This window comes from Tamandua tetradactyla, chromosome 17, assembly GCF_023851605.1.
Source record: "Tamandua tetradactyla isolate mTamTet1 chromosome 17, mTamTet1.pri, whole genome shotgun sequence".
Lineage (NCBI taxonomy): Eukaryota > Metazoa > Chordata > Mammalia > Pilosa > Myrmecophagidae > Tamandua > Tamandua tetradactyla.
Window position 1 is genome coordinate 37,147,347 of NC_135343.1, and position 26,676 is coordinate 37,174,022.

The following is a 26,676-nucleotide window of genomic DNA, read 5'->3' on the forward strand; positions in this document are numbered from 1 at the left end:
TCTCCTTCAGGTAAGCTGGATATTAAAAGAATAGGTTTAGGTTTAAGAAATCTTTGTTTCCCATAAGCATTTGAATTATTAAAAATTAAACAAAAACCTTAAAACACAAAATAAACACAACTTGTGCTCTGCCACTGCCAAATTCTTTTAAGATTCAATAAAATGAGAACTATTTTTTTAAAAAAGCTAAGAGCCAAGTAAAAAGGTATATATAGGTGAGGAGGAAGAAAAACTGTATCAGAACACTTTGACTAAAGGAAGTTACTACAGTTGAAAAGAGAACCTCATTTTCTCAGAGGGCAGCCAAAGAAAAGAGGGGAACAGGATATATGTCCCAACTTTCAATGAAAGGAAATTCACCACCAATCAGGAGGAATACTTCTTGGTGGTTGTTGTGTCTCAGCTAGCATAGGGTACATGGAGAACACTGATCATAATGGTTGTGAATTTTGCTAACAGTTAAAAAAGAAAAGAGACATCGTATGTTTGGCAAATTATCTTATGTCCAGAACTGTGTTCCTGACTCCACAGTCCCTCCCTCCCCTGTTTCTCCCAAATCTTCCCCACTCCAGTGAATGGCAATTCCATCCCTGCAGTTGCTGAGCCCTATCTGAAATAAGTCATCCTTGACATTCTCCTTTACTTCTCAAATCTGATATGTCAGCAAATGCAGTCAGTTCGGCCTTCAAAACATATCCAGAATCTGATAATTTCTCTTCCTGCTACTGCTACTGCCTTGATCCAAGCCACCATTTTTCTCCAGGCTTATTGTACCAGCCTAACTTAAAATATTTAAGACAGAACATGTCTTAGCCACAGTGGCCTCTTTGGTGGTTTGCAAGTATGTTTCTACTTCAGGGCCCTTGCAATTTTTGTTCTCTGCCTGGAACGCTCTTTTCCTACATAGCCACAACTCCCTTCAGCTTCTTTAGGTCTTTATTCATATATCACCTTCTTTTAGTGAGTTTTCCTGGCCCTCCTATTTGATATTGCAACTCTTACAGTCTTAACCTGTGGTCTCTAAAGAAGGGTAGCACAAGATGATCCATTAGGATGAGGGACTGAAGTGTTAGAATTATCTCACACATTTAAAGAAATAATGGATGGATGGTGATGATGGTTATATAATGATCATAATGACAAATTTTATGTTACAATAAAATTTTTTTTAAATGGAAATAATGGATGGATTTTTTCCTGGTGCCCTCAATCTGTGTCAGAAGGTCATACATCATACGTGGTATTAAGCTATCCAGAGGGAAAAATGGACTGTGAGTACTCAAAAAGCAGATGTAATTACTTATTTACATTATTATTTATTCTTACCTTGCTTCACACATACTAGAATACCCTATTATTATGAGGGAAGCAAGAATTATAGCTTCAAGATTACTTGGTAAGGTAAAGTACCCCTACTTCTGGATACCTGTCTTGTGTTGTTTCATGACCTAAAATTTTAGATGAAAATTAAATTCCCTTGTAAAATTAAAGAACACTTGAACATTAAGATTTAATAAAAGAGCTAAGCTGTAAATATTACCTTTCTTGAGTGTGCATTTAGGAGACCTAAGTACAATTTCTTCTTGGCCAGAATACTGCCATTCCCTTAACACAAATGAAGACGTACAAGTGTCCTACTGGGTAATGACAAAAGGACAAAACTAATTTTCAAAAAGCTCAATGAGAAAAAGTTGACAAATGATGTAAATTCCCTGAATTTTTACAACTTGAATTTGCTAGAAAAGGAAACATATTTTTCCTAGCTTGCAGAAGGACACTTAAGCATTTTGGGAAGAACACGAACATTTATGGTCATAGAGGCCCTATTTAAACAGTACAGTAGACAAAGTGTGAAGTCCTTTCTAGCAGGACTTAACTTAGAAAGGCCTTCAATTACTCAACTATGACAAAGCTGCTTTATTAATAAGTCAGAGATCTCTTCCCAAGAGAAATGAGTATTTTTGGAGTATGGGGTAATCTGTTACAAATTTTCACTTCTGGTTTCCCATTCTGCTATGCAAAAATGAACTCACAGAGACAGATTCAATTATCTATTTTGAAAAGTATTTACTTAGTTTGAATAAATTAATTGCAAATAAAAATTAGCTACAATATATAGCCTGAATAGAAATGATTAGAACAAATACAACACAGGGCTTGATTTCCTTGCATTAGCCACAAGGCATGTGACAATCTAGAAAACTTCAAAATCAATTATATTTCTTTGAAAAGGGGGTAACAGCAGTTACTGATACATAACTAGTAAACTTATAATACAAGTTTCCTGACATGCATTTCCTGAGTGAACCCAAATGATCATTTTTAAAAACAAGGAAATTCTGACAGTTGAAGTAAATAAAATAGTTCATGGCTTCTAAGCAACAATTTTTTTTTTAAACCAAAAGAAAATTCAGAACAGCATAATAATAGGATAAATTAAAGCTATGCTACCACATACAGAAATTTGCTACTGTCAATTAAGAACTATACAACTTTTCAAACTAAAGGAAAACAACGCAAAAGATTAAAAAATGATTCTGTCTAATCTAAAAGTGCATTGATGTCTACAAATGTCACAAAAGGATTTGATGTAGTGCAACTGCCTATGCTTTTTTCCTTTATTGTGGTGCATTATAAAAGGGGTGGGGTGGGGTAGAAATAGACGTTTTCTTGCTTCTGAAAGCAAAAAAACTTATAGGAATTAGAGATTTAAAGACAACACAATTATGTTCTTCCACACTGCTGTCACGGATGCTCACATGCTAGCCAAACATTTACTTGAATCATATTGCGGCAACTCTCCTCAGGATTCATACCCACAGTTAAGGCTGGTCTGCTGGCTTTAAAAAAAAAAAAGGGAAGTGTTGCCATCCCATTCTTTGTATCTCTTAGATTTCCTAATGCCTGGTTAAGGCCAAACACAGAGTAATTAAATATTTATTTTTCTAAAAAGTAAAATAAGTCACTTTCCTTTCTTGTTAATTTATGCTTTTTCTCATGGGAATGAATTTTTTTCTAGAAACAGTGAACAGATGAACCACAGTTTATATCTAAAAAATAAACTTGCCAAATGCTGCGATACTAAAAACAGATCAGTTATCAGTTATCATGGGAGAAAAATAGATAATCTAGATTAAATTGCATATTTAAAGGAGCATATAAAAATGTTTCTTAGCATTACGTTTTTGTTATAATACTATACACAAGAGAAACAATAAGAAAAAAGTTCCTGATAATCTTCAATGTGGTTAAAAACAAACACATCCTATACAATGGTAATTAATATGAATTTGGCTTTACAAAGTATTCTAACCTACCAAATTCCATATTTAGATGGGGAGGGGGAACAGGGTGGAGAAGGAGAAGCTCTCTTCACTTTCCTAGTCTTGCAAATCCTTGAGCTATGCTCGCTAAACTACCATTCACACCAAGGATGTGACACCATTGCTATCATGCTACTCAATCAAGACCATTCTAAGATAGTTTCTATAATAAAGATAAATAGAAAAAAAATTAATATACATGTTGCTGTATTTTACAATGTTTGCAACAAACTGTAAACTAACATAGTTTGAACCAGCAGTACCCTCAGTTATACAAAACAATTTTCCAACACTGAGGATGGGTGATTCAAAAACACTAAAATGAAGGCATCAAATTAGACTACGTCTTTTTCTCCCCCAAATACATTTTCAAAACTCAGAATTCAAAAGTCTGGTACTTTCAGAAATCCCTTTGTTTGAGTTTCCAAGATTTTTTTCTCAGAAATTGCTACTATTTATTATAAACGTTTTAAAAAATTCTTCATCTTAATGTGAACAATCAGAACAGACAAACTGTGATATGGACAAGAGGTTGGAAATCCCAAATTACTTAGCTTATAAATTTATAATGTAGTCCTGGAGGACAACTGTCTGTTAGTCTAGCGGTCCTTGGAAAATAAGTCTGATGTAGCCTTGTTCACCAGCCAACTGATGTGCACAAAATGGACAGGCTGCATGAAAAGTATGAGTACCATGAGGAAGTGGGATTTGGGACCAATAGGCAGTTGTTTTTTCTGAACACACATGCCCACAAGGGCTAAACGCATGGGTTGGAGGGCCGGCGTCCACATAAAATCCAGCTTCACATCCAAGCCACAGAGGGACATAGGGACCAACAGACCTACACATAGGACATTCACGATCTTTTCCATCACGTTCTTCTTTGTTTCCCCAGTTGTGATAGCCATGGACATGGCCACAGTTTAAATATACCCATGGTTGTTTTTCATCTACAACATCTTTCCTCTTCATACTAGGAAATGCTAGTGTGTTGAACCCTACAGGGCACTGAGGTCGGGCTGCATTGATTTCCTGTCTTAAAGCTTCTAAATGCTTCACTGTAGGAGTGTGAGAAAGGCCTTCTGCTGTACGCCACAGCAAGGTTGCACCACAGAGGTCAATTAATGAGCCATCTTGTAACTGATTGGTTTCAATTTCCACCTAGAGGAGAAAAGAAAAATAAAATACATTCACCACAGTGTTTGAATCTTTACATGAAAGTTTTGATCCCAAATGCTGCTTATTCAAGAAACTAGATTTTCCATGATTGTTATACCAAAATAGTCAAGAAACTCTGATGGCAGTCATGAAAAATAATAAGTTTGAAAATCAAGGATAAAATATTGAGCGGTAACATATCTCTTTCCAGCCCTTCAGTAAAGATTGATTTATGATGAAAACACCTCACTAATCAGTAAGTCTACTATCTTCAGTTAGGTAAATATCATGGTCAAAGATACAGGTACAAGTAGAAAATTGTTTCATCACTGTTGTTTAATTTGGAGAAATTTAGATTTTAAAATATATTAATTTAAATATGACAGAAGAATAATCTTTTGGAGTATCCTCACTGAAAAATTAAAGTACAAGCTATCTTCTGGTTTAGTACTTGTTAGCTAGTATCTGATAGTCAGTACTGTGCAATAGTACTACATCAGCAATAGATTTGTGAGTTTTTTTAAAAATGTAATGCTTTCAAGTCCAACTCATCCCATGTGTTTACTGTACTTAAATATTGTACTGAGGCTACATCTCAGTACTTACCATTTTTCCTCTTTGCTGAGCTGATCTGGTTTCACGGAGGCTGAATACATTTCCACACACTGATATTTCTCTCCATATTCCAGGCTTGGAATCTTCTGTGAACCCATTGCGTGGATGCATAACAAGAACTCCATTAGTGGTCAAGCCATCCATTTGCCCATCTGACGTCTTCCACTTGGCTGCCTTCTCCTAGAAAGGTTAATAATGGTCAGTCTCTGTTTATTTGTAGTTTGGAATGAGAAGCTGGTATAAATAATACATTATTTAGGAAAAAAGCACTTTACCCCAAGAAAGATGTTTTTTGATGAGTCAAAGCCTGCAGCATAAATCCGTGCTGTAAAGGGAGGATTCCGCTCACATATGATTCTACAGGCAAATCTTGATATAGTGCTTTGCACTGACTGTGTATCAGAATTACTTTGACTTCCAGGAACAGTGTCAGTTACTACAAAATCGATAGGACTTTCAGTCGACCGACCAATCTAAAGGAAAAAGAAATATCTATAAACTTATTCAAAGGAACACAGTGGAAAATTTATTCACAAAAGGGATGATAAGGGGAAAATGTCAAGTCTTAGAAATTTCCAGAGTTCAAACTTATACTTAACTCTGGGGGCATCTAAACCCTTGAAAGTGAATCTGCCAGACTTTCTCTGATGTAGTAATGAACTTAAACCACAAAATTAAGTGGAAGGTTTTGATTTAATACATATGAAACCCTCATGGAATGGAGAATTTAGGACAGCTGAGATTTCAAAATGCATACCATAATTTTAGCCCTTTTGGATTACAATATTTCTACCAAGTATCACCCCATCTTCTTTAGCAAAATATACTGAAAACAGTAAAGCTTTTTTGGTGACTCCAGGACATTTATCTATGAAAAGAATTTATATTAAGCTGAAATGCAGTGATTAGCAGACTTGCTGATCCTTATGGTAGGCATGTTTTTGGGGCCTGTGTACACTTAGGCTATCGTTTCCTACTGTTTGGCATGCTTGCCTCTAGTATGAGGCAAGCGTTCCTCATATCAGCACACTTCTAGATACAAAACTTTAGCATTTTTTTCTATTAGCAAGTATAAAGCCTTTATTTACTTTGGATAGTTTTAGGTAGAAATAGGCTGGTTAACAAATGTAACTAGATTGGATGTTCCTTTTTTTTATTTTTAGAATAATGATATCCAAAGAAAATGATCTCAGGCCTTTGAAACAGAAACTATTTTCTAAGATAAAAGGCTCTTTCAGAGCCAAAAGATGTAGACCAAGAATTGAACTGCAGATTAATATTCACAATCAAGATATTTAGAAAGTGCACTTATTTGAGAAGAAAGATTATTCCAGAAGAGTTAACATTTGATCTGGGCCTTAGAAGACATAAAAGCAATGTATACTGAATATTTCTTGGTCTCTTTTTTTGGAATAGCTAACATTTTCTGGGTGCTATTAGGCACAGATTTGAGTACTTTTACATCTACTAATTTATTTAAAGCCTCAGACAGAAGAAGAAAACTGAGGTATAGAGTGGCTAATTAACACTGACAAGGAATTGTGATTCCAGAGCCCATCTCTTAACCATGCTATACCAATTTCTCTATATAAATATGAGGTCTAGAAATCAATATATATTTTAATGAAATACATTATTAAAATATGGTAATAATTTATCCAATCACAGAAAAAGCCACCAATAAGGCAGACTGTAAACATTTTTTTAAGAAAAAAATTCAGACGTCACAATACCTGAAACATATCAGTGTTGCTGTCATGAGTATATTCTACCACCACCGTCTGAGCCCGAGATAAGGTATATGATATACTATGCTGGTCTTTATTGCTTATTGCCTGAGAAAGAAAGGGTTAATGGCAAAAATAAGCATGCAGGTCAATCACATTTGAGACTCTTCATTTTTTAAAAAAAAAAGCTAAATGTATTTATCATATCAGACAGATTCAAAGAGTTACCAGACATATTCAAAGCTAACTAATAAAGCAGAGTCAAATAATTTCTTAACCATTTTGTGACTATATAAGTATATGCCACATATTGTGCTAGATAAAAAAATTAATAGAATGATTAAACATTACAAAAGGAAATGGACATAATGCTTATGACTATACTTCTGACTTATGCCAAACTAAAAATATTATTAAAAAGAACTTTTCAGTTTTGTTTTCAATGTATTTAGATGAAGTGAAGATAATATCAGAGAGGGAAAAAACTAATCATCGCACAAAGGAAGTGGAAAAGGTTGTGTAAAAGGAAAATAGATACAAAGAACACAAGAGAGTGATTATAAGGAGCAAAGAAACTAAACGAAAAAAAAGTTTCTTAATTAGAATGTGGGCATTATAAAATAGTACGTGGTTTCAATTTTTTAGCTAATCTGTAATAGCTAAAGCCTTAAGACATAGCTTTAAGATTAACATTGTGAAATTTACAATTAATTATGAATGTGAAAGTTCCAAATAACAAAGAAAATATATGAACACTAGGGTACCAACTACCCGACTTTATCAAAGCTTCTGATTTTTTTTTAAGAAATGAAACTTCAGATATAATAAAAGCTGCCCATATTTCCCTCCCTTTACCTCTTTCTTAGAGGTATACAATCAAGACCACGGTGTTGATCATTTCCAAGCATGTTGTTAATTATTTTTACTAAATATTTATGTATTCATAAATATATCAGTTTAAAAGGTTTTAAAACCTATAATTTAACCCAACATTAAGCAACTGACTTTTCTACCAATGATTTGCTCAGTTAATTCTTAATGACTAAACATATATATTTTTAAACCTATTTTTTGTGTGCTTTGATAATAATTCTTATAACTTTTAACTTGAGAATAAGAACTGTATCGAGTTAAGTTTTGTTCTCACTGGACTGGAAGGCAGGGTTTTAACTACTCATCCTAGATGACTGCCAGACTAAATAATTTTTTTATGACCTTTGATCCTTAAGGTTCTTACTGCCTGTTAAAGAGGATGAAAATGAGATAAAATTGAAAACATGAAGGGTATGGCAGAGTGAAAATGAGAACAAGTTATTTTAGAGGTAAACATTTCCCTAGAATAGTGGTTCTCCACCAGGTATAGTTTTAGCTCTTTAAGGTGGGCATTTGGAAATACAGAAGTGCATTTCTGGGCTGTCACGATGATTAAGGGCTCAAACAACATTGAGTAGGTAGGAACCAGGAATATTACATGTCCTGAAATATATGAGGCAGTTCATTGCCATACCCAAAATGCCCAGAGTCCTCCTGTGGGAAATACTGTGATCTGCCTTGGATTGGATCAATAAGTCATTCACTTTGACTACCTGTTTAGCACATTGCTTCTCTGCAAAGGAGCACGAAGAAAATCTAAAACTCTTTTATACTTATTGGCTCCCAAATAGCAATACAGGAGGCCTATTAAGATTTGAGGACTCTGTTTTAGACAACAAACTGGATATAAAACAAAGCCTAAAATTCAATTAGCTTCAGTGAGGGGAACTGTGATCTAAAAAAGGGTATCATAGGCCAATTATACTGTCTCTGGTTTATTTAATTTCCAAAGATATACCTCAGATGGAATAATATTAATGCCTAGGATAGACATTAATATTATGCCATCTGAGGTATATAAGTACTCACAGAAGCCAAGGGACTCTGTAATTTTTCTCATAACATAGACCAGATTAATACAGTATTAATCTGGTCTATGTTATAAAATTGGAAGTAAAGGAAATCATTGAAAGTGGACTGAAATTCCCTCTACCTGTCTACTATTCCAGGACAAGCCCAAGTGTCCTGAAATGGTGGTCCAGTTTCTAGGAATTCTGGTAGGGAAAGGAGGGGCTAGAACCATTAAATAGGCCAGAGGGTTGAAAAGTTTTACTATGGACACAGTTGGGTATTAGCTTTCATAGTTTTGATTCAATCTAATTTACTGATGTATACTTTAGATGAGGTATTATGTTAAATCTGAGGGCCATAAAACAAAACATAAGTAAAAACAGAACTATGCACAGACTCTGAGTCAAGACCCTCAATTAAAAAAATTACCTGGTCCAAACATCTTCTGATACCTGACTACACATATTACACAAAACACATTCCTCACCCAGCTGAAGCAGGGCCCTTCTAGTAACAGGACAGCAATTCCCTACCTCTCAGGGCAGACAGCTGCACAATCTAAATACTAGGTGAAGTGCCCTCAGACCTCCCCCACCTTTTTCTTTTTTTTAAATAAAGGGAATATTTCCTTCTGATTTCCACCTCCTGATCTGGGTTTGTCATATAAAAAAAATCTGATTCCCCTCCCTTATGGCAGCTGTTCAAATATTATGTCTCCAAAGTGTCTTTTCCAATCTAAACTAAAGGGAATTTCTGAAAGAGGAATGTAAAGAGAACGCTAGAAATATAAGCAACATATATATCTTTCAATTTTTCCAAGTTAATTAATTTTTTTTTTAATTATTACTTTACCTTTGCAGCCTGAGGAGTACAAGCAATATGCACAGTGCTGGGCTTCACCCCATTTGCCTTAGGTCTTTTAAACAAAGCAAACCTACTTTTCCTCCTTCCTCTATCGCCATTTGGGAGAGACCCATTATACCTGATGGAGGGAAAAAAAAAATAGGTGATCTCTTGTATTGACCACAAAATTATAAAACTTTGCTTTACAGAATTAATCCCCTATTAATTAATTATCTATTAGCACATTATAATGATCTCAAATTCCTTTTAACAACTACTTATCACCAGACAAACTGCCTGGGTATGAAACATAATGAGATTTTTTCTGATTTCATTCAAGTCACAGAGAAATACCTTTTGGATTATACATAGCTTTGAGTTAGCTATACTTTTTCTTCTCTCTTTTATTGGAGATAATCAAGGGACTATTATTAATGGGATATCTGACTCCTAATAACTCATTCTATTTTTTTTAAGGTGAATATTTACAAGTGCTAACATAACCTTTAAAAGTACAGTATGTACTGTTCAAAATAGAATCTGCTTTAATTGTGAACCAAATACTTTAAAATATGAACTTCTGCAATAAGGAATTTTAGATAAGTTTAAGTCTTATACACATTCACATTATGTTGGCTGATCCTGTTCAACTGAGATGTCTGTTAAGTAGTAGGCAAACACACTTTTGTTGTTCAAACCTTATGACCATTTCTCTATGATCACATATATGTGCCCTAAGGTAAGTAAGTTATAAGCAAGGATTGAACCAATAGAAAGAAAGTTTAAAAAAAATTTTTGCTTGTTTACTACATACCGGCATTACTGAGTTCTATCCCAGGTATTGCCTCATCTAGCCCATCCTCCTAAAAACTACAAGATTGGTGTTACTGTAATTATATTTACAGTTAGAAAATAGGTTCCTTAAAGGAAGTATGTTATTCTCCGAAGTCACAGGTGATGTGAGAAGCCAGAATTTGAATTCAGGTCTGTTTGTAATGTTTTTGTAACTCTTCTCTATTGCTTCAGTGTGGCATAAGCAGTAGCTTAATAATCATCTCTCCTCATTCCCTGACACTCCCTCCTACCACCCAACAAAATTTTTGGTTGACTGAATTCCATAGAGCTGGTCAATCAGGGAAAATGAGGCAGGGAAGAGTGACAGTTTTGAGATTGGGGGAGAATGTGATCATAAAATGGGCTGAAAAGGAAGAATCATGTTCTAAAGCTATGAGTTATTTCTGTGACTATCATAAATTATATCGATTCTTTATAAAAAATAAAACACACTGATTTCTACTAAAGAAAGTACTTGCTAATCTTGACTAGCCCTTGCTAAAAGTCCAGAGTAGATACCCTAAGCTACTACATTAATTTTGCTATTCTAGGCTGTTTGTTGCCAATAGCTCCATTGTGAGTTCCTTACTGCCCCTCCCTACCATCGTCCATGTTACATGGCTCTTTCCTCTTTCTTTTGTATCTTGTTTTCTATTTCCAAACTGTGTTCTTGTGCCCAAAGCTCCTTTTAAAGTAGTAACAGCACAAAACTAACTACCTTGTCCAGCTTTACCTCTCTTTTTGGAGAGCTGGGAAGAAATAGTATTTGCATTTTACAATATGAAGCACCAAATACAAAGATATTACTATTACTAAGAATTAACTGAGAAATAGCTAGGTTAAGAGAGGTGATTTAAAATTAAATACTGAATTTTATTCTTCACATGACTCTCAAATTTCTTGCTAGAAGAATTTAACTTACAATAATTTTTTTGGTAAAAGCTGTCTGTCAAACCTAGAACCTCCAGATGGTTCCTAAACCAGATAAGCCCTGAAACCCAGAGTTACCAGTCTGTCCAAGAGCATCAACCATAATGTCCATACCCCTTTTCAACATGAAGAAGTTAAAATGGCCATTTTTCTAATATCCCTAAAGTGTAGGAGAAGGAGCAAAGGAGGAGTTATCAGAAGACAGAATTTAACAAATGAGTATGACTACTGAGTCCTTATACTGACAGTTCTTACAGCAGCTGGAAATACCTGAAATGGTGGAATTGTAACCCCTACCATACTTTGAAAATTGTTCTAAAACTATTTGTTAAAATGTACTTTGAAATTTATCACTTTTTTGTATATGTCATGTTTCAAAATAAAAATGTTTAACAAGAGCTGTCATCAAAATAATCTATGTAATATGAAGTTGTAAACTTGTACTTACTCAATATCTTCTAAGTTCTATTTTTGAGAAAACATGTTTAATAAGTCTCAAAGAGCCTTAGATGATCCCTTTGTCATTTTACAGAGGAGCAAACTAAGACTCATAAAAACTTACCAAGGGTCACAAAGCTAGCATTTTGAAGCAAAAATGTAGCAAGGTCCTTAGTCACCATATTACCATATACCTATAAAACTCCTTTCATCAAGAACTACATTAAGTTGGACAGTAAGCACAAAGCAACGGGGATCTTAGAGGGTCAAATAAATAAATAAATACTAAAGTACGTGAAATGATCTAAAGCAGAAGATGGTGGAGGGGATTTTGGGTAAAGTCTGCTGAGACAACTTTTCCGGAAGATGAATAGGGAAGACATATGGAATGATTATGTGATATTAGATAAATAACTTTTTCATTTTATCTTTAGGAAACTTTGTCCTTTCTGGGGCTGAAGGTAAGGCAAAGTTTAAGCAATATTTGAGCACTTTCAAGAGATAGCACAAATGGGAGAAATTAAAACATTTTTTCATTTAATAACATTACCTTGCAGTTTTAAATCTCCTATGGAAGTAGGTAAGATATAAATTTTATATATTGGGTAGATGGAAATACAAGCGGTCAATGAGGATGGAGTAATGGGTATGGTATGTATGAGTTTTTTCTTTTTATTTCTTTTTCTGGAGTGATACAACTCTTCTAAGAAATGATCATGGTAATGAATATACAACTATGTGATGATATTGTGAGTCACTGATTATATACCCAGAATGAATGTTCGTATATTAAGAATGGTCATGTTTGTATGTTGTTATGTTTTGTCAATTAAAAAAAATTAAAACATGAAAAAATGAAGAGATAAATTCTAAATTAAATACTTTTAACAGAGAGGTCAAAGTTACTATATGTCAATCAGCTTTATGTCTCATCAGATGGAGAAAACTTACCCTAAGACAATGAGTTCACCATATTTTACTGGTGCTTTGGATGGGTGATTTTCTTGATCAGGAGAAAACATGAGCTTGGCTGTCTTTCTCAAATCTTTATTCACTGATCAAGAGGCTGGAGACACCTTTTGCATTATCTCCTAAAGGGGAAAAGCTTCAGTTAATAATGTGAACAATGACTTCAGTTTAAATAAAAATGCTATTTTTTAGCAGTCCTCTTGAAAACATTGCGCAAAGCATCACACAGTAAACAAAATATGAGACATTTTCCCCAATAATAATTACGTATTTGTCAAAATCAAAACCATTTAAATGTATTGAAAAGTAAATTTGGAGACTTTCACTTTCAGGAAGATGGAGTTGAAGTGTTTTTCCTTATTCTACCCTCTAAACACAATTTAAAACCCTGGACATTTTATATAAGACATAAGACTCTAAAAAGTGGAAGGAAGGCAAACCGGCTAGGGACCCCTGACCTAAAGGAACAACACAATGTTGAATTTCTTGGCTCTCCTTTTTGCCTCCAGACTTGGAGCTGAAGAAGTCAGAAACCTGTAAATGCCAACAGGCATGAACAAAAAAAGCCCCAACAAAAAAACCTTGCTCTCTCCAACCAAAGAAGAGGAAGGTGGAAGCCTAACAAGACAGAAACATTTGACAATAACTGCTACACTTGAGCCAAACACCACAGAAAACACTGTGTCCCCAATTCCATAAAGGCCAGAAAAAGCCAAGTGGGAAGCTTGGACACACCCTGCCACTAGTAGCATGTACCTCCTTTCTTGGTGGCAACCACTTGGATAGACTGAATGCCCATCTCCAGTGGCAAAAAGGAAGCGCCCCTTCTTCTTCCTACTGGGGTGGTGTCAGATGACGCCTATGGAGGCTTAGGACTTGGCATTGCACAGTGGTAACGAGGCATTCCCACTGCGTTATCAGTAGAGATTATATAGGGAACAGGAATTCTCACCCCACCCAGGATGCTTTTTCTTCAGGTCTCAAATGGGGAACTAGGACTTCTACATTCAATGGATAGTAGTGAGGCAGCACTTCCTATTTCTGTCAGAATGGTATCTGAGAAAGCCAGTGAACAACCGAAGGTCAAGATAAGAGCTGGAGTCCCAGATTATAATATGAAAATATCCAAATTTCAACAGAAAATCACTCATTATACCAAGAACCAGGGAGATCCAAAACTGAATGGGAAAACACAACTGATAGATGTCAATAATGAGATGACCAAGATATTAAAATTAACTGACAAAGATTTTAAAGAAGCCACAATTAAAATGCTTCAATGAAAAACAACAAAACATGCTTGAAACAAATAAAAATGCAGAAAGCCTTAATAAAGAAATAATCAGAGAATAAACAGACACTGCAAAGAAGAAACCGAATGGAAATTTTAGAATAAATTTAGCAACCAAAATAGAAAGGTCAGTGGATGGGCTCAACAGCAGAATGAAAGAGATAGAGGAAAGACTCAGTGAACTGGAAGACAGTACAATAGAAATTACTTAATCTGAACAACACAGACAAAATAGACTAGAAAAAAAATGAACAGAGCTTCAAGGACCAGTGGGACTATAACAAAAGATCAAACATTTATGTCACTGGAACCTGGAATGAGAGGAAAAAAAAGAGCAGGGCTGGAAAAGTACTTGCAAAAATAAATGATTGAAAACATCTGATGTTTGAAAAGAGACATAAAACTATAGATTAAAGAAGCAGAGCAAACCCCAAAGAGGGTAAACTCAAAGAAATTAGAGCTAAGACACAACATAATTGAGCTCCTAAAAAGTAAAGACAAAGAAAATATATTGAAAGCAGCCATAGAAAAATAACAAATCACCTATGGGGAAAAACGATTAGAGTGACAGTGGGTTTCTTATCAGAAACCATGGAGACCAGAAAAAAGGGAAATCAAGACATTCTCAGATGAAGGAAAACTAAGAGAATTTGTTTTCAGTAGACCTATCCTAAAAGAATGGTGAAAGGAAGTTCTCTGAACAGAAAAGAAATGTGAAAGTACTCTGGAACATCAGAAAAGAAGAAAGAACAAGGTAAGCAAAAATATGGGCAAATATAATAAGCTTCCTTACTCTCTTGAGATAGTAAAATTATGCTTAAGAGTCGCAACTTAAATTATAACACTGTCTGATATGGTTTAAAACATATGTAAAGATAATATTTAAGACACATATTATAAATGTGGGTGGATAAAGGAAAATAAAGAGAGGTGAACTGATGAAAGGATGATACCCGTCGATTGTGATAAGTTTAGAGCAAGCGCTAAAAAAAGCTATATAATAAGATACACTAAAAAATATTATAAGTCAAAATGGAATTGAAAAAAACATTTAAATATCACCTAAGAAAGAAAACAGAAATGAAACATACAGAAAACAGAAAAGAAAAAAATAAAATGGCAGATTTAAGCTCCAACACATCAATGACATTACATGTAAATGGTCTAAATATACCAATTAAAAGACAAAGATTAGCCCTAAAACAAACCACCAAATTTAAAAGAATTTAAATCACACAGAATGTGTTTTCTGAACATGATGGAAAAAACCAAAAAAGACAGTAATAAAAAGATAGGAGGAAAATTCCTAGACACTTGGAAACCAAACCATGCACTTCTAAATAATCCATGGGTCAAAGAGGAAGTCTCAAGGAAAGTCCTTCCCCAAAATAAATAAATACACTGCACTGAATGAAAATGAAAACAAACATCAAAGCTCTTAGGACACCACTAAAGCAGTGTTGAGACGGAAATTTATAGCACTAACTATATAAATTAGAAAACTGACCATCATAATAATCTAAATTCCCACTTTGAGAATCTATAAAAAGAGTCAAATAAACCCAATGCACACAGGAAGAAAATGATGAAGATAAGGGGAGAAAGCAATAAAGTTGATAACAGGAAAATTGAGAAAAATCAATGAAACAAAGAACTGGTTCTTCGAAAAGATTGATAAAATTGACAAACCTCAAGCGAGCCTGACAAAACAAATTAAAAACACCAGAAAGAAGACACAAATTACCAATATCAGGAATGATACAGGAGATATCACCATAGGCCTGCAGATACCAAAAGAACAGAAAAGGAGTATTATGAACAATTCTACACATATAAATTTAACAACTCAGACAAAACTGGTCAAATTTCTTGAAAAACAAATTATCATAACTCATCTGCTATGAAATAATATAGTTTGAAAAATCCAGTAACTTAATTATTAAGGAAACTGAATTAGCCGTTTAAAATACACCCCACAAGAAATCTCCATGCCCAGATGATTTTATTAGAGAATTCTACCAAAAGTTTGAAGAATTCTACAGTACACTGATTGTACACTACCTCTTGCAGAAAATAGAAAAGGAGAGAACGCTTCTCATTTCATTTCATGAAGTCAGTATTACCCTGATACTAAAACCAGCGAAGTACAAACAAATAAAACTACAGACCAATATCTCTCAAGATAGACACAAAAATCCAATTCAGCAATATATATATAAATGTAATTATATATATATATATTTATATATATATATATAATTATACACTATGACCAATTAGGGTTTATTTCAAGAATGCAAGGCTAGATCAACATTTGAAAATGTAATCCACCACATTAAAGGCTTATGGTAATATCAATCAATGCAGAAAAAGCATTTGACAAAATTCAACACTCATTCATAATGAAAACTCTCAGAAAAACAGGAATAGAAGGCAACTTCCTCAACTTGATAACACTGACAAAAGAACTTTATAGCTAACATTACACTTGACAGTGAAACACTGAATGCTTTCCCCTAAAGAACAGGAAAAAGGCAAGGAGGTCTGCTCTTACCACATTTTTTTGGGGGGGGAGGGGGTTGCATGGTCCAGAAAATTAAACCTGGGTCTCCTGCAAGGAAGGCGAGCATTCTACCATTGAATCACCTGTGCACCCTGCTCTTAACCATTTTTACTCAACACAGTGCTGGAAGTTCTAGCCACCACCACAAGGCAAAAAAAAGGGAAATAAAAGGCATACAGATCAAGGGCTGTGTGACAGTGGCTCAGTGGCAAATTCTCACCTGCCATGCTGGAGACTTGGGTTTGATTACTGGTGCCTGCCTCTGTCCATGCAAAAAAAAAAAAAAATGTATACAGATAGAAAAGAAATAAAAGTTCCCTATCTGTAGATAACATGACTATCTAAAAAGAAAATACCAAGGAATATAAACAAAAAACTCTTAGAACTAATAAGTAAATTCAGTAAGGTCACAGGATACAAGACAAACATTCAAAGATCAACTTTATTTTTACATATTAGAAAATGAACATGTGGACACCAAAATTAAAAATATAATACTGTTTACAATCACCTCCCCCAAGAGAAACACTTAGGTATAAATCTAACAAAACATGTACAGGACTTGTGTCCTGAAAACTGTATAATGCTGATAAAAGAGATAACCCAGAAATAGACCCATACAAATATTTCCAGCTGACTTCTGACAAATGTACAAAAGTAATTCAATTGAGGAAAGATAACCTTTTCAGCAAATGATACCGGAGTGACTGGACACCCATACACAAAAAAATGAAGCCTCAAAAATGAAGGCTCACATCTTATATAAAAATTAGCTCAAAATGAATCATGAACTTATGTGTAAAATGTAAAAGTATAAAACAACTTTTAGAAAGAAACAGTAGAAAATCCTGAGGATCTAAGGCTAAGGAAAGAGCTCTTGAACGTGATACTGAAAGACAGAGCCATAAGAAAAAATGATAAACCAAATTTCATCAAAATTGAAAACTGTTTGTCAGACTTTTAAGAGGATAAGATAAGTTACAGAATGGGAGAAAATATTTGCAAGCCCTATATGCAACAAAGGATTATATCTAGAATATATAAAGAACTCTTAAAACTCAACAGTAAAAAATTAAACCCAAGTAGAAAATGGGCAAAAGATATAAACAGACATTTCAAAGAAGAAAATATACAGATGACAAGTAAGCACATGAAAATATGTTCTACATCATTAACTGTAAGAGAAATGCAAATATAACCACCATGAGGTATCACTATACAACTAGGAGAATGGAAAAAATTAAAAATTAATGATAACAGCAAATGCTGGTGAGGATGCTGAGAAACTGGATTATTCATATATTGCTAGTAGTGACGTAAAACGCAAAAACGTAAAATGTCTCAGGCAGTTTCTTGAAAAACTGAACATATAACAATCATATGGCCCAGCAACTGAACTCCTGGGCCTTTATCCCAGGGAAATGAAGACTTATGTTCACATAAAACCTGTACATGCATGTTTATAACAGCTTTATTAATAATAGCCTTAAACTGGAAACAACCGAGACATTCTTCACCAGGTGAATGGTTAACTGTGGTACAAAACCATGGAATACTATCCAGTAATAGATACTTGCAAAAACCTGGATGAATCTTTAGATAATTATGCTGAGTAAAAACTGTCAATCCCCAAAGGTTACAAAGAATATGATTTCATGTCAGATTGTTAAAAAGATAAAAATGGAAAACAGATTATATGTTTACCAGGGGTTACTGCAGGGAGTGGGGGTGAGAGGGAAGTAGGGGCTATGAAAGGGCAACATGAGGGAATCCTTTTGTGGTGATGCAAATGTTCTGTATCTTAACTATATCAGTATCAATATCCCGGTAGTGATACTGTGCTACAGTTCTGCAAGACGTTACCATTAAGGGAAACTGGGTAAGGGTACACAGATCTCTCTCTACCATTTCTTAAAAACTGCATGTGAATGTGCAATTATTTCAAAATATAAAGTTTAATTAAAAAATGTAAATTTGTCAAGAATGGAAAACAAAAGACTAACACTTCTTTCTGATAAGGCCAAAATCACTATAATAACCTATCTCTGAATATTATCAAGGTTATTTCATTAGCGGTTTAATGGAACTAGGTATTTCCGGTATTTATTTTTCTTTCTGGTCTTCCTGTTAGAAGGCTTTACTAGTTAGCCCATAAAAGTCTCCCGTTTTATACCTCTACCAGTAGGTCTCAAGGAAAGTCATGAATGAAAATGCCTACTTGTCTTTTTCTACAGCACAATGAATTATATAACAGCACTTTTGGAGAGAAGGTAACACAGAATATTTGTTACCCAGTGAATAATAAGAAGGCGGCCTGGCTATTTTTACCCCTCTTTATTCCCTGGAATTGATACACACCTATTGTCAGGAACTTAAAAAGAAAATAACTTACTAAAATTACTTTAAAGAAGTGATAATATGCTTAAGAAGTATTTTAAGATGAACATTTCCTCAGTTCAAATACAGTAGAAAAACCTCTAATCCCCCTCAATGAATTTGTATTTGCTCACCAGATTTTACTCTTTAGATTGGTTGAAAGGTTACAGAAACCATCATACAGGCATATCACAATTGTGAGACATTAGAATTATACAATAGAGTACTGCCATCAAACATGAAAACATTGCTTTACACATTTCTGATTAAGAAGGGTTAAAAAATTTAATAATATTAAATAATCAAATTATTTTTAAATTAAGTTAAATTTTAATAGCATTGCTTTGTGTTCATTTGTTTTACATTGAGAGCTACTTTCTATTTACAGGAAGTAATGCTGTAGTACCAAAATTTTCCTTTTTTATCTATTTAAAGTCCGTTTAAAAATTAGTAAGTACAACTATAACATGGAAATGGCAAAAATCTCAAAGTGATATGTGAATGTCCATACTCAGTTGACACCCTTTCCCAAATTAGCCAAGAAAAGCAAGACATAGGCTTAGTCTTCTTAGGTCATCAGAAGGTCAGATCTTGGGATATTTTATCAATGACAAAATTTCAGTTACAGGATCACACTGAAATGTGGCTTCTACTTCTAGATCTAAATGATGACAAAAACACTTTACTAGTATTAGTTAACTACATATTTAAATGACCTAAGAAAAACAGTTTCTTAAATTAAAAATGACATATATTCAATTAATATGGAACTAGCATCCTTAAAGCATGAATAAAATGACAGCTACTTCTCTCTGGAACCTTTCCTTGCAATACTGATACATGTTGATAGGTGATTGTATTGTTGTAAAGAAGTTGTTGGAATCTTTAGGTGTGTTCTGAAAAAAGAACATAATCTTCACAATGGTTTAGAATCTTTCACAAAGCCCAGTAGCTAAGATATGCTCTTGTATTTGTTCTCTTTATATATCTCTCTATACTTAAAAATATGGGTAAACTACAGAATTCTTCAAAATAAACTCCTGCGATCATGCAAACGAGAACTTGGAATGGGTATGTATATAAAGGAAATACAATGCCTCAAGTACTGGTCTCACTTGGCCTTCAGTTAAAGTACAGTGCTGGTCTGATCACATATATTCAGCTCTATCCCAATGAGATCTAACACCCAGAATCTGAAACAGCACCACCAATTCTACCCATGACGGGGAAAAAAGAAAATTTTGCTTAGATAAGGCTGTTTCTTCTAATATCTATTACTTTGAAGCTCTGTTTAATCCTTGAAATTTAAATCTTGTTATCGGCAGAACTAACCTTCCTAAGTTAGGGAAAAAAATTAAAGAAATACATTGTAGAACAGCATTATTTTCTTTGTGGGCTGGGAGAACACAAGTTAGCCATAAAAAACATATATCTTAGGAATAGTCTTATTAATTTGATTTAACATTCTAATCATTAGTTCTTTAAAAGCCAGTGAAATACTATTATTTTCTTATCAAGTTTTTCCAAAGGAAACACATCCTATAATATATAACTGTCAGTTTCACCTTAAGAAGAAAAACTAGGAGATCAATCTTTGTCCAAATTGTTCCCACAACATAACACATCTTTTCATTATTTACAGCTTTTCCTTATTACCTACTGAATACAAGTATAACATTCTTGCCCTGACATACAGAAAGAAGCAAAACAAGTATTAAGCAAGGGACAGAACGAATCTTATGTAGATGTTTATACAATCTTTTGAACACTTCTATTATGGTGGGTGGGCAAGCATAAGGGGGGTACTGAGAAAAAAGGGAAAATGTTTTAAAACACAAGAATGTTATAATTCTTTATGGTGAAAAATATAATTCTGGATTGTATATATTATCTCTGATGAAACAGATTTCCATCTACACTAGAGTTCCCCTGTGGTTGATTTGAAAAGGTGACTCAAATAGAAAGAACTGTTTTGGTGTATTTGTGGTAGACCCATATTAAGAAAGCAACTCAGCTGATGATTGAAGGGAGGTAAATTTATAGCAATTACTTGATAAGGGTAAATACTTCATCACTTCCTTCCTTCATGATCAGAAGGATTAACAAGAAGTACTTTTACATAATAGGAGAGAAGGGTTAGGAGAAACAATGGTGTCAGCAGCAGTAGTGCGCACTTTTACCACTTCCTGTAAGCGTCTTTTAGCTTCTCAATACTGAGGCAGCAACAAAGTGAAGCCCATGTTCCTCCTTTCCATGATACAGGATGATTACTACCTTACGGGGAGCCAAATGAAGTGTTGATACTCTATCACCCACAAGGATAATTTATTTTTATCCTGACGGGAAAGCAATTAACATCTTTTCCAAATACAATCGCTCTCCTACTCTTAACCAAGGCTTTCTCAACCTGGGCAATGATGACTCGACTGTGGGGAGGTGTTCTGTGCAGGGCAGGAGGCTCAGCAGGCATCTTGGCCTTTCCCATCTCACTAACTCCCCTCGAACCCTTCATCCTGTGAGAACCACTGCTCTAATCTGGAATTGGGGAATAATAGGATTGGTTTTTAGGAGGGGAATTTTCCCTATTTTTGGCATGGAACTGCACATACAGTAAGGTACTTAATATTTGTTTACTAACATCAACAGACTTATTATCTTAAAGGGTTATTAAGCCTTGTGTTAGTGAAGGCAATAATAGCTGCAGCTTAGGTAAGAGTGCTTGGAGAGTGAGTTGGGAAAACTATCATTCTGCCTTGACGGCAATTCACTCTACCGTTCATGTTTTGGGCATTTGAAATATTTTAATATTGAAGCAATCTCAATTGGTTGAAGGAAACGGGCTGGACCTGGGGTGGCCACATAGAGGCAGATCTAAAGCCAGCGGAGGGTAGCTCAATATTTAGAGAAAGACTAATTTTTGTGGCTCAGAAAAGGCAGTATTTTCTTGACAAAAGAGATTCATACCTGGAAAATTTTAAAAACAGGTTTTAGAAAGCATGAGGAAACTTTAAAGTCAAAAGAGGTGTCAATGTGAATCAATTTTGGATTAAGGTCTACTTTGCATTTGTATAGAATGCTAATTAACAAAATATTTTCATCTAAGATTATTTTATTTGACTCACAATAGCCCTGTGAATTTTACACATAAGGGAACTGAGTGGGTCAGAAAGGCCAAACAAGTAACATATGACAACTAGGAATGAAACCCAAATATTAACACAAAGTATATTAACTCACTTAATTTCTATTACAAATACAAGTTCAATTATTTATCCCCGTTAATAAATGAGAAAACAGAGACTCTAGGAGGTATAGTACTCCAAGTTTTCTGATTCCACTAACACACACTTCGGAGAAGGTTAGGTGGAATTAGTTCCTAAATAAGAATAAGACACCCTATTCAGCACCATATAGGAAAGAGCTAGAAAGGAAACCTATCTAAGATATAGACCATTAACAACTAGAGCTTTTTGAGATTAGTGAATCTTTGTCACTTCCTCAGTGCTCCTTGCATCTGTCAACTCTGTTTCCTGGTAGGGAATAAAACTTCAGTAAATGAAGTGGACTTTGCATGTTTGTTTTAAAAATAAGGAGAGAAACCCTAAAGACCACTGAGGGCTTTATCTGAGATTCTACAAAGGTTCCATGCACTATGATTATTTTCCAGAAATCTACAACCTCCAGCTGGGTTCCTAGGCCAGATTAAGTCCTGAAACCCAAAGGGCCCAGCCTCGCCAGAAAATCAACTAGCTCCGCCCCCCACCCCATATTATTGACAGCCCTTTCCAACAAGAAAAGGTTGGAATGGGCACAACCCAAATACCCCTAAAGATTAGGAGAAAGTTTAAAGGAGAAGTTGGAGTTATAACAGAGAAGACAGGATTTAACAAACAAGTACAATTATTAAATCATAATAATGATATTTTAGTCTCCAGTGTCTTGGAACAGCTACAAGTAAAAACCTAAAATTGTGGAACTGTAACCCATACCAATCTATGAAATCTGTTATACAACTAATTGTTGTGGTGTGCTTTGAAATTTATTGATTTTTTTGTATATATGCTGTTTTTCATGATAAAAAAAATATGGAGAAGATAAAGAAATGATGGGGGCGGGGGAGGTTGTTGCACCAGGACATTTCTGGCACTGGCAGGAAGAAACACATATATTATGGACAGAAAGTTTCATGTACTCCATGAAAAATCAGAGCTAAGAAAAAACTGCCGGGTAGTATTTCAGTGGCTGGGGAAAGGGAATGATTTAAATACAACACTTCCACACTACCCCAAAATAATCACTTAATTCTCCACACCTAGAAAATATATTTTAAAAGACTCAAGACTCAAAACATTTTTTTTACCATCCTTGCCTATGCTTGCGTTGTTTTCAACCATTTTAGATTACCAAAGTTCCTAAAATGATCATATGCGTTTCAGAAAGCAACACTAACAATTCCTCTAGGCTTAACCATAAAAATCCTGAACAAAGTTCTGCAGAAAGTAGCAAATTTGGTGGGATTAGACAGCTATTTGGAATAAAAACACAGGCTAAAAGTATATTTATTGGAAATTCTATCACTTTGTAAAGTCAGCACCTAACACTGGCAGTCAACTCATGCTTATGCTACCCTTTTAATAATGGCTAATACTTAACTGGCTTCTGTCTCTGTGCAAAACACTGTTCTAAGCACTTTACATGTGTTGACTGATTTAATCCACAGAACAAACTTATGAGGTAGGAACTAATATGACTCACTTCATAGATAGAAAAAAATAAGGTAAGTAAAACTCTACCACTCTGGAATTGCTGAAACAATTCAATTTAAAAACATATTGGGGGAGGGCAGGCAATGGTGGTATAGTGGCAGAGTTCTCGCCTGCCATGCCAGAAACCCAGGTTTGATTCCCAGTGCCTGCCCATGCAAAACAAACAAACAAACAAACCCAAAAAAACCATACACTTCAGGGAAAAACTTACATTGGGAAATAAGACCCCGACTCGTTTAAATGGTCAAACTGTAAGGACTGACTTCTATAGTACTGACCACTTAAGATTTCTCGATAATTCTATCAATTGTCTAAGGATGATTTAAAAAGTTCTCTGGATAAAATTTAAACTTGGAATAAAATGAATAAGATGTATTTTTCTCAAATGCTTTACCCCTATATCAAACTGTGAAATTAAAAAAATGGTACACGAAGTCCATGGTCATCATTTCATACTCTATAAAAAAGCCTATTAATCTTATGCAGGCTATGCATAACCTGCTTCTTTCTGGGAAGTTCAATTACTCTCAGCAATAGAATTATCTGGATTTCCTCTGGTCTTTATTTTGGTTAACAAGGCAACTAAGTTATATGTATCTTTTAAAAAGTTAACACCAGTAGTCTCAAAGTTATCTCCCCAAAATATTTATTAATTACAAAGGGGAAAAATAGTAAGTTTACAGTGGGGGAAACTTGATAGACACCTCTTTAGTCAAGTGATCAAGATGAATATTACTTGTAATAACATATGTACTCCCTCATAAGATGCACTGAAGACAGAATTGTTTCTGTGGTATGCTGCCAAAAAAATGCATAAACTCATCTAATCACGAGAACACAGCAGAAAAACCCAAATTGAAACATTCTATAAAATACTCATTTACAGGGTCATAAAAGACAAGAAAGACTGGGAACTGTCACAGACTGGAGGAGACCAAGGAAACAATAACTACATGCAGTATGGGATCCTGAATTGAATCCTGGAACAGAAAAAAGATATCAGTGGAAAAACTGGTGAAATTGGAATTCAGTATGTAGGTTAGTTAATAGCACTGTACTAGTGATAATTTTCTAGTTTGGATAAATATACTCATTATATACATTAACATTAGAAGTGAGGGAAGGGAATAATGAATGTTCTACATTATTTTTCAAAATTTTCTGAAAAGCTAAAATTAGTTCACAATAAAAATTTTTTAAAAAGACATCAAAAAATAAAAAACAACTAATAAAGAAAGCTTTAAGTTCAGGACAAAATGTAAGGGAAAAAAAAAAGAATTCAGGATTCAAAGTCGGCTTTCTTTTGCCCTCCTTACAACTTAAAGGCAGTTCCATGTTGCTCTGGGCCTGTCAAGTCACAGTGTCCACCAGGTCTCACATCTTAATCCTCTGATTCGAAACTGCTGTTCACAGGCCCTCGGTCAGAAAAGTTGTTAGTGCATGAGTGCGGCTACTCACTGGACTGAGTAACCAAAGTGGTCCATGCACATATTGACTAGAATTTGGCAGAACCATGCTTCATGGTTCTGCCCTTAAAAAGAGAGAGAGAAAAAAAAGGAATGACACATAAGGGTAATTTTACTACTGAATGATGTAGGTGTTTTAATTGGAAAACACTCAGCACATACAATATGGCTTCTAAATTATTGCTGCACACTGAAATTTTTAGCAGTATTTGAACTGAATTTCAGTTCAGGTTTGTCTACTTCCCCACATGAATCCTGCCCTTAAAGAGTTTATGAATGGGAACAGAAAAGGGGTGGGGTGAAGGAAGAGAAAACAACAGGCAGCCTGGTAACTTTGATATATTTCATTTAAAAAGCTTTTTAATAAAGCTTGAAAAGTCAGAAAATCAAATACTTCATTGGATATATGCAGGATCCTTCTACAAACCAGCTCTGTGTCACATGATTTTCTCATCCTGTAAAATGTTGACAATACTTTTCACACCTCATAAGGATTTGTCGCTTTGTGACAAATGAGAACAAGCTGCACTGAGATTTGGATGCTGGGCCATCCATCTGCTTACTAAACTAAATTTTACATTATTTCTTTATTTTATAAACTAAGCTCATAGCCCAGGAGTCAAATGTGTGCCTCAGAAAATTGCAAACTACTACAAGTTAGTGATCTCCAAGGATCTACGGTAATTAAAAAAAAGAAGAATTTCTTGAATACCTAATATGTACTTAGTTAGGAATACAAAGTAGGTCTTAATAAATACTTGTTTGATTTATGTGATACTATCTTAGGATTTATTAATTTTCTAAGACATATGTCTTTATATCACAATATCTACACATAATGTTTACAATCTGCTCTTTGTAGATAACTTTGATACTACGTAAGGAGAAAGTTATACTTTTCTGTATCTTGTAACACAGAAGGGGCCCTGATATATTACTAAAGGCCTCAAAAGCCACTGCAATTAGTTTCAAGTCTAAATGCTGTAAGAATATTTGATTCTCACAAAAAAGGGGTAGAACAGTACATCTAAATAAAAAAAGAATTAGTATGTATATTTCCTGCTACTTAACAGAGGTTAACTTTAAGTGTTTTGGTTTTATTTTATAAGCTCCATTCAAAAGGAATGGGAAAAATGCAAAAATCCAAATTACAAGTAAATCTACAGTACTGTATTTAACAGTTAAGTCAGCTACCAATAGAAATAAATCATTATTAAAAGATGACAATTATTATGACTTTCATTAACAAAAGTTTCTTTTTATCAGGCTTTTAGTTTTCTCTTTGATTTATGAGAAGTTCTCAAAAGTAGCAGCTGATCTTTCTTTGACCAAATCAGAATGTTTTCCCCATAAATTTTTATAACAGCAATTTAGAGACATTGTGTGTGGGAGGCTGAGAACATCTATTTTTTAGCAGAGTGAATATTTTAAATCCCTCAGTTTGGTATTCTTATTTAACCCTTTTCATTAGGTAAACTATAAACACACAAGCT

At 34.4% G+C, this 26,676-nt stretch overlaps 1 protein-coding gene and 1 long non-coding RNA gene across 8 annotated transcripts in view; one reads left to right on the forward strand and one right to left on the reverse strand.

Annotated features, from left to right (window-relative positions):
• Positions 1–2,042: 2,042 nt before the first annotated feature.
• The window catches only part of PELI1 (pellino E3 ubiquitin protein ligase 1), a 68,462-nt gene continuing 43,828 nt past the window's right edge, over positions 2,043–26,676 (reverse strand). For 5 of the 6 annotated variants that reach the window (XM_077134387.1, XM_077134382.1, XM_077134383.1 and 2 more), the window contains 6 exons: positions 12,704–12,843; positions 9,560–9,689; positions 6,830–6,931; positions 5,372–5,569; positions 5,088–5,276; positions 2,043–4,484 (listed from right to left, as the gene is read on the reverse strand). In XM_077134387.1, coding sequence (XP_076990502.1) covers positions 3,918–4,484; positions 5,088–5,276; positions 5,372–5,569; positions 6,830–6,931; positions 9,560–9,689; positions 12,704–12,774 — 1,257 coding nt within the window. In that variant the 5' untranslated portion in view covers positions 12,775–12,843 and the 3' untranslated portion in view covers positions 2,043–3,917. Of the gene's footprint in view, positions 4,485–5,087; positions 5,277–5,371; positions 5,570–6,829; positions 6,932–9,559; positions 9,690–12,703; positions 12,844–19,757; positions 23,946–26,676 lie in introns of those variants that run through there. The other variant, XM_077134385.1, reaches the window with a different exon arrangement.
• Positions 19,894–26,676, forward strand: part of LOC143660900 (uncharacterized) — a 32,113-nt gene continuing 25,330 nt past the window's right edge. For both annotated transcript variants that reach the window (XR_013164301.1, XR_013164302.1), the window contains exons 1-2: positions 19,894–20,022; positions 24,604–24,755. This is a non-coding gene — a long non-coding RNA (uncharacterized LOC143660900). The remainder of the gene's footprint in view (positions 20,023–24,603; positions 24,756–26,676) is intronic.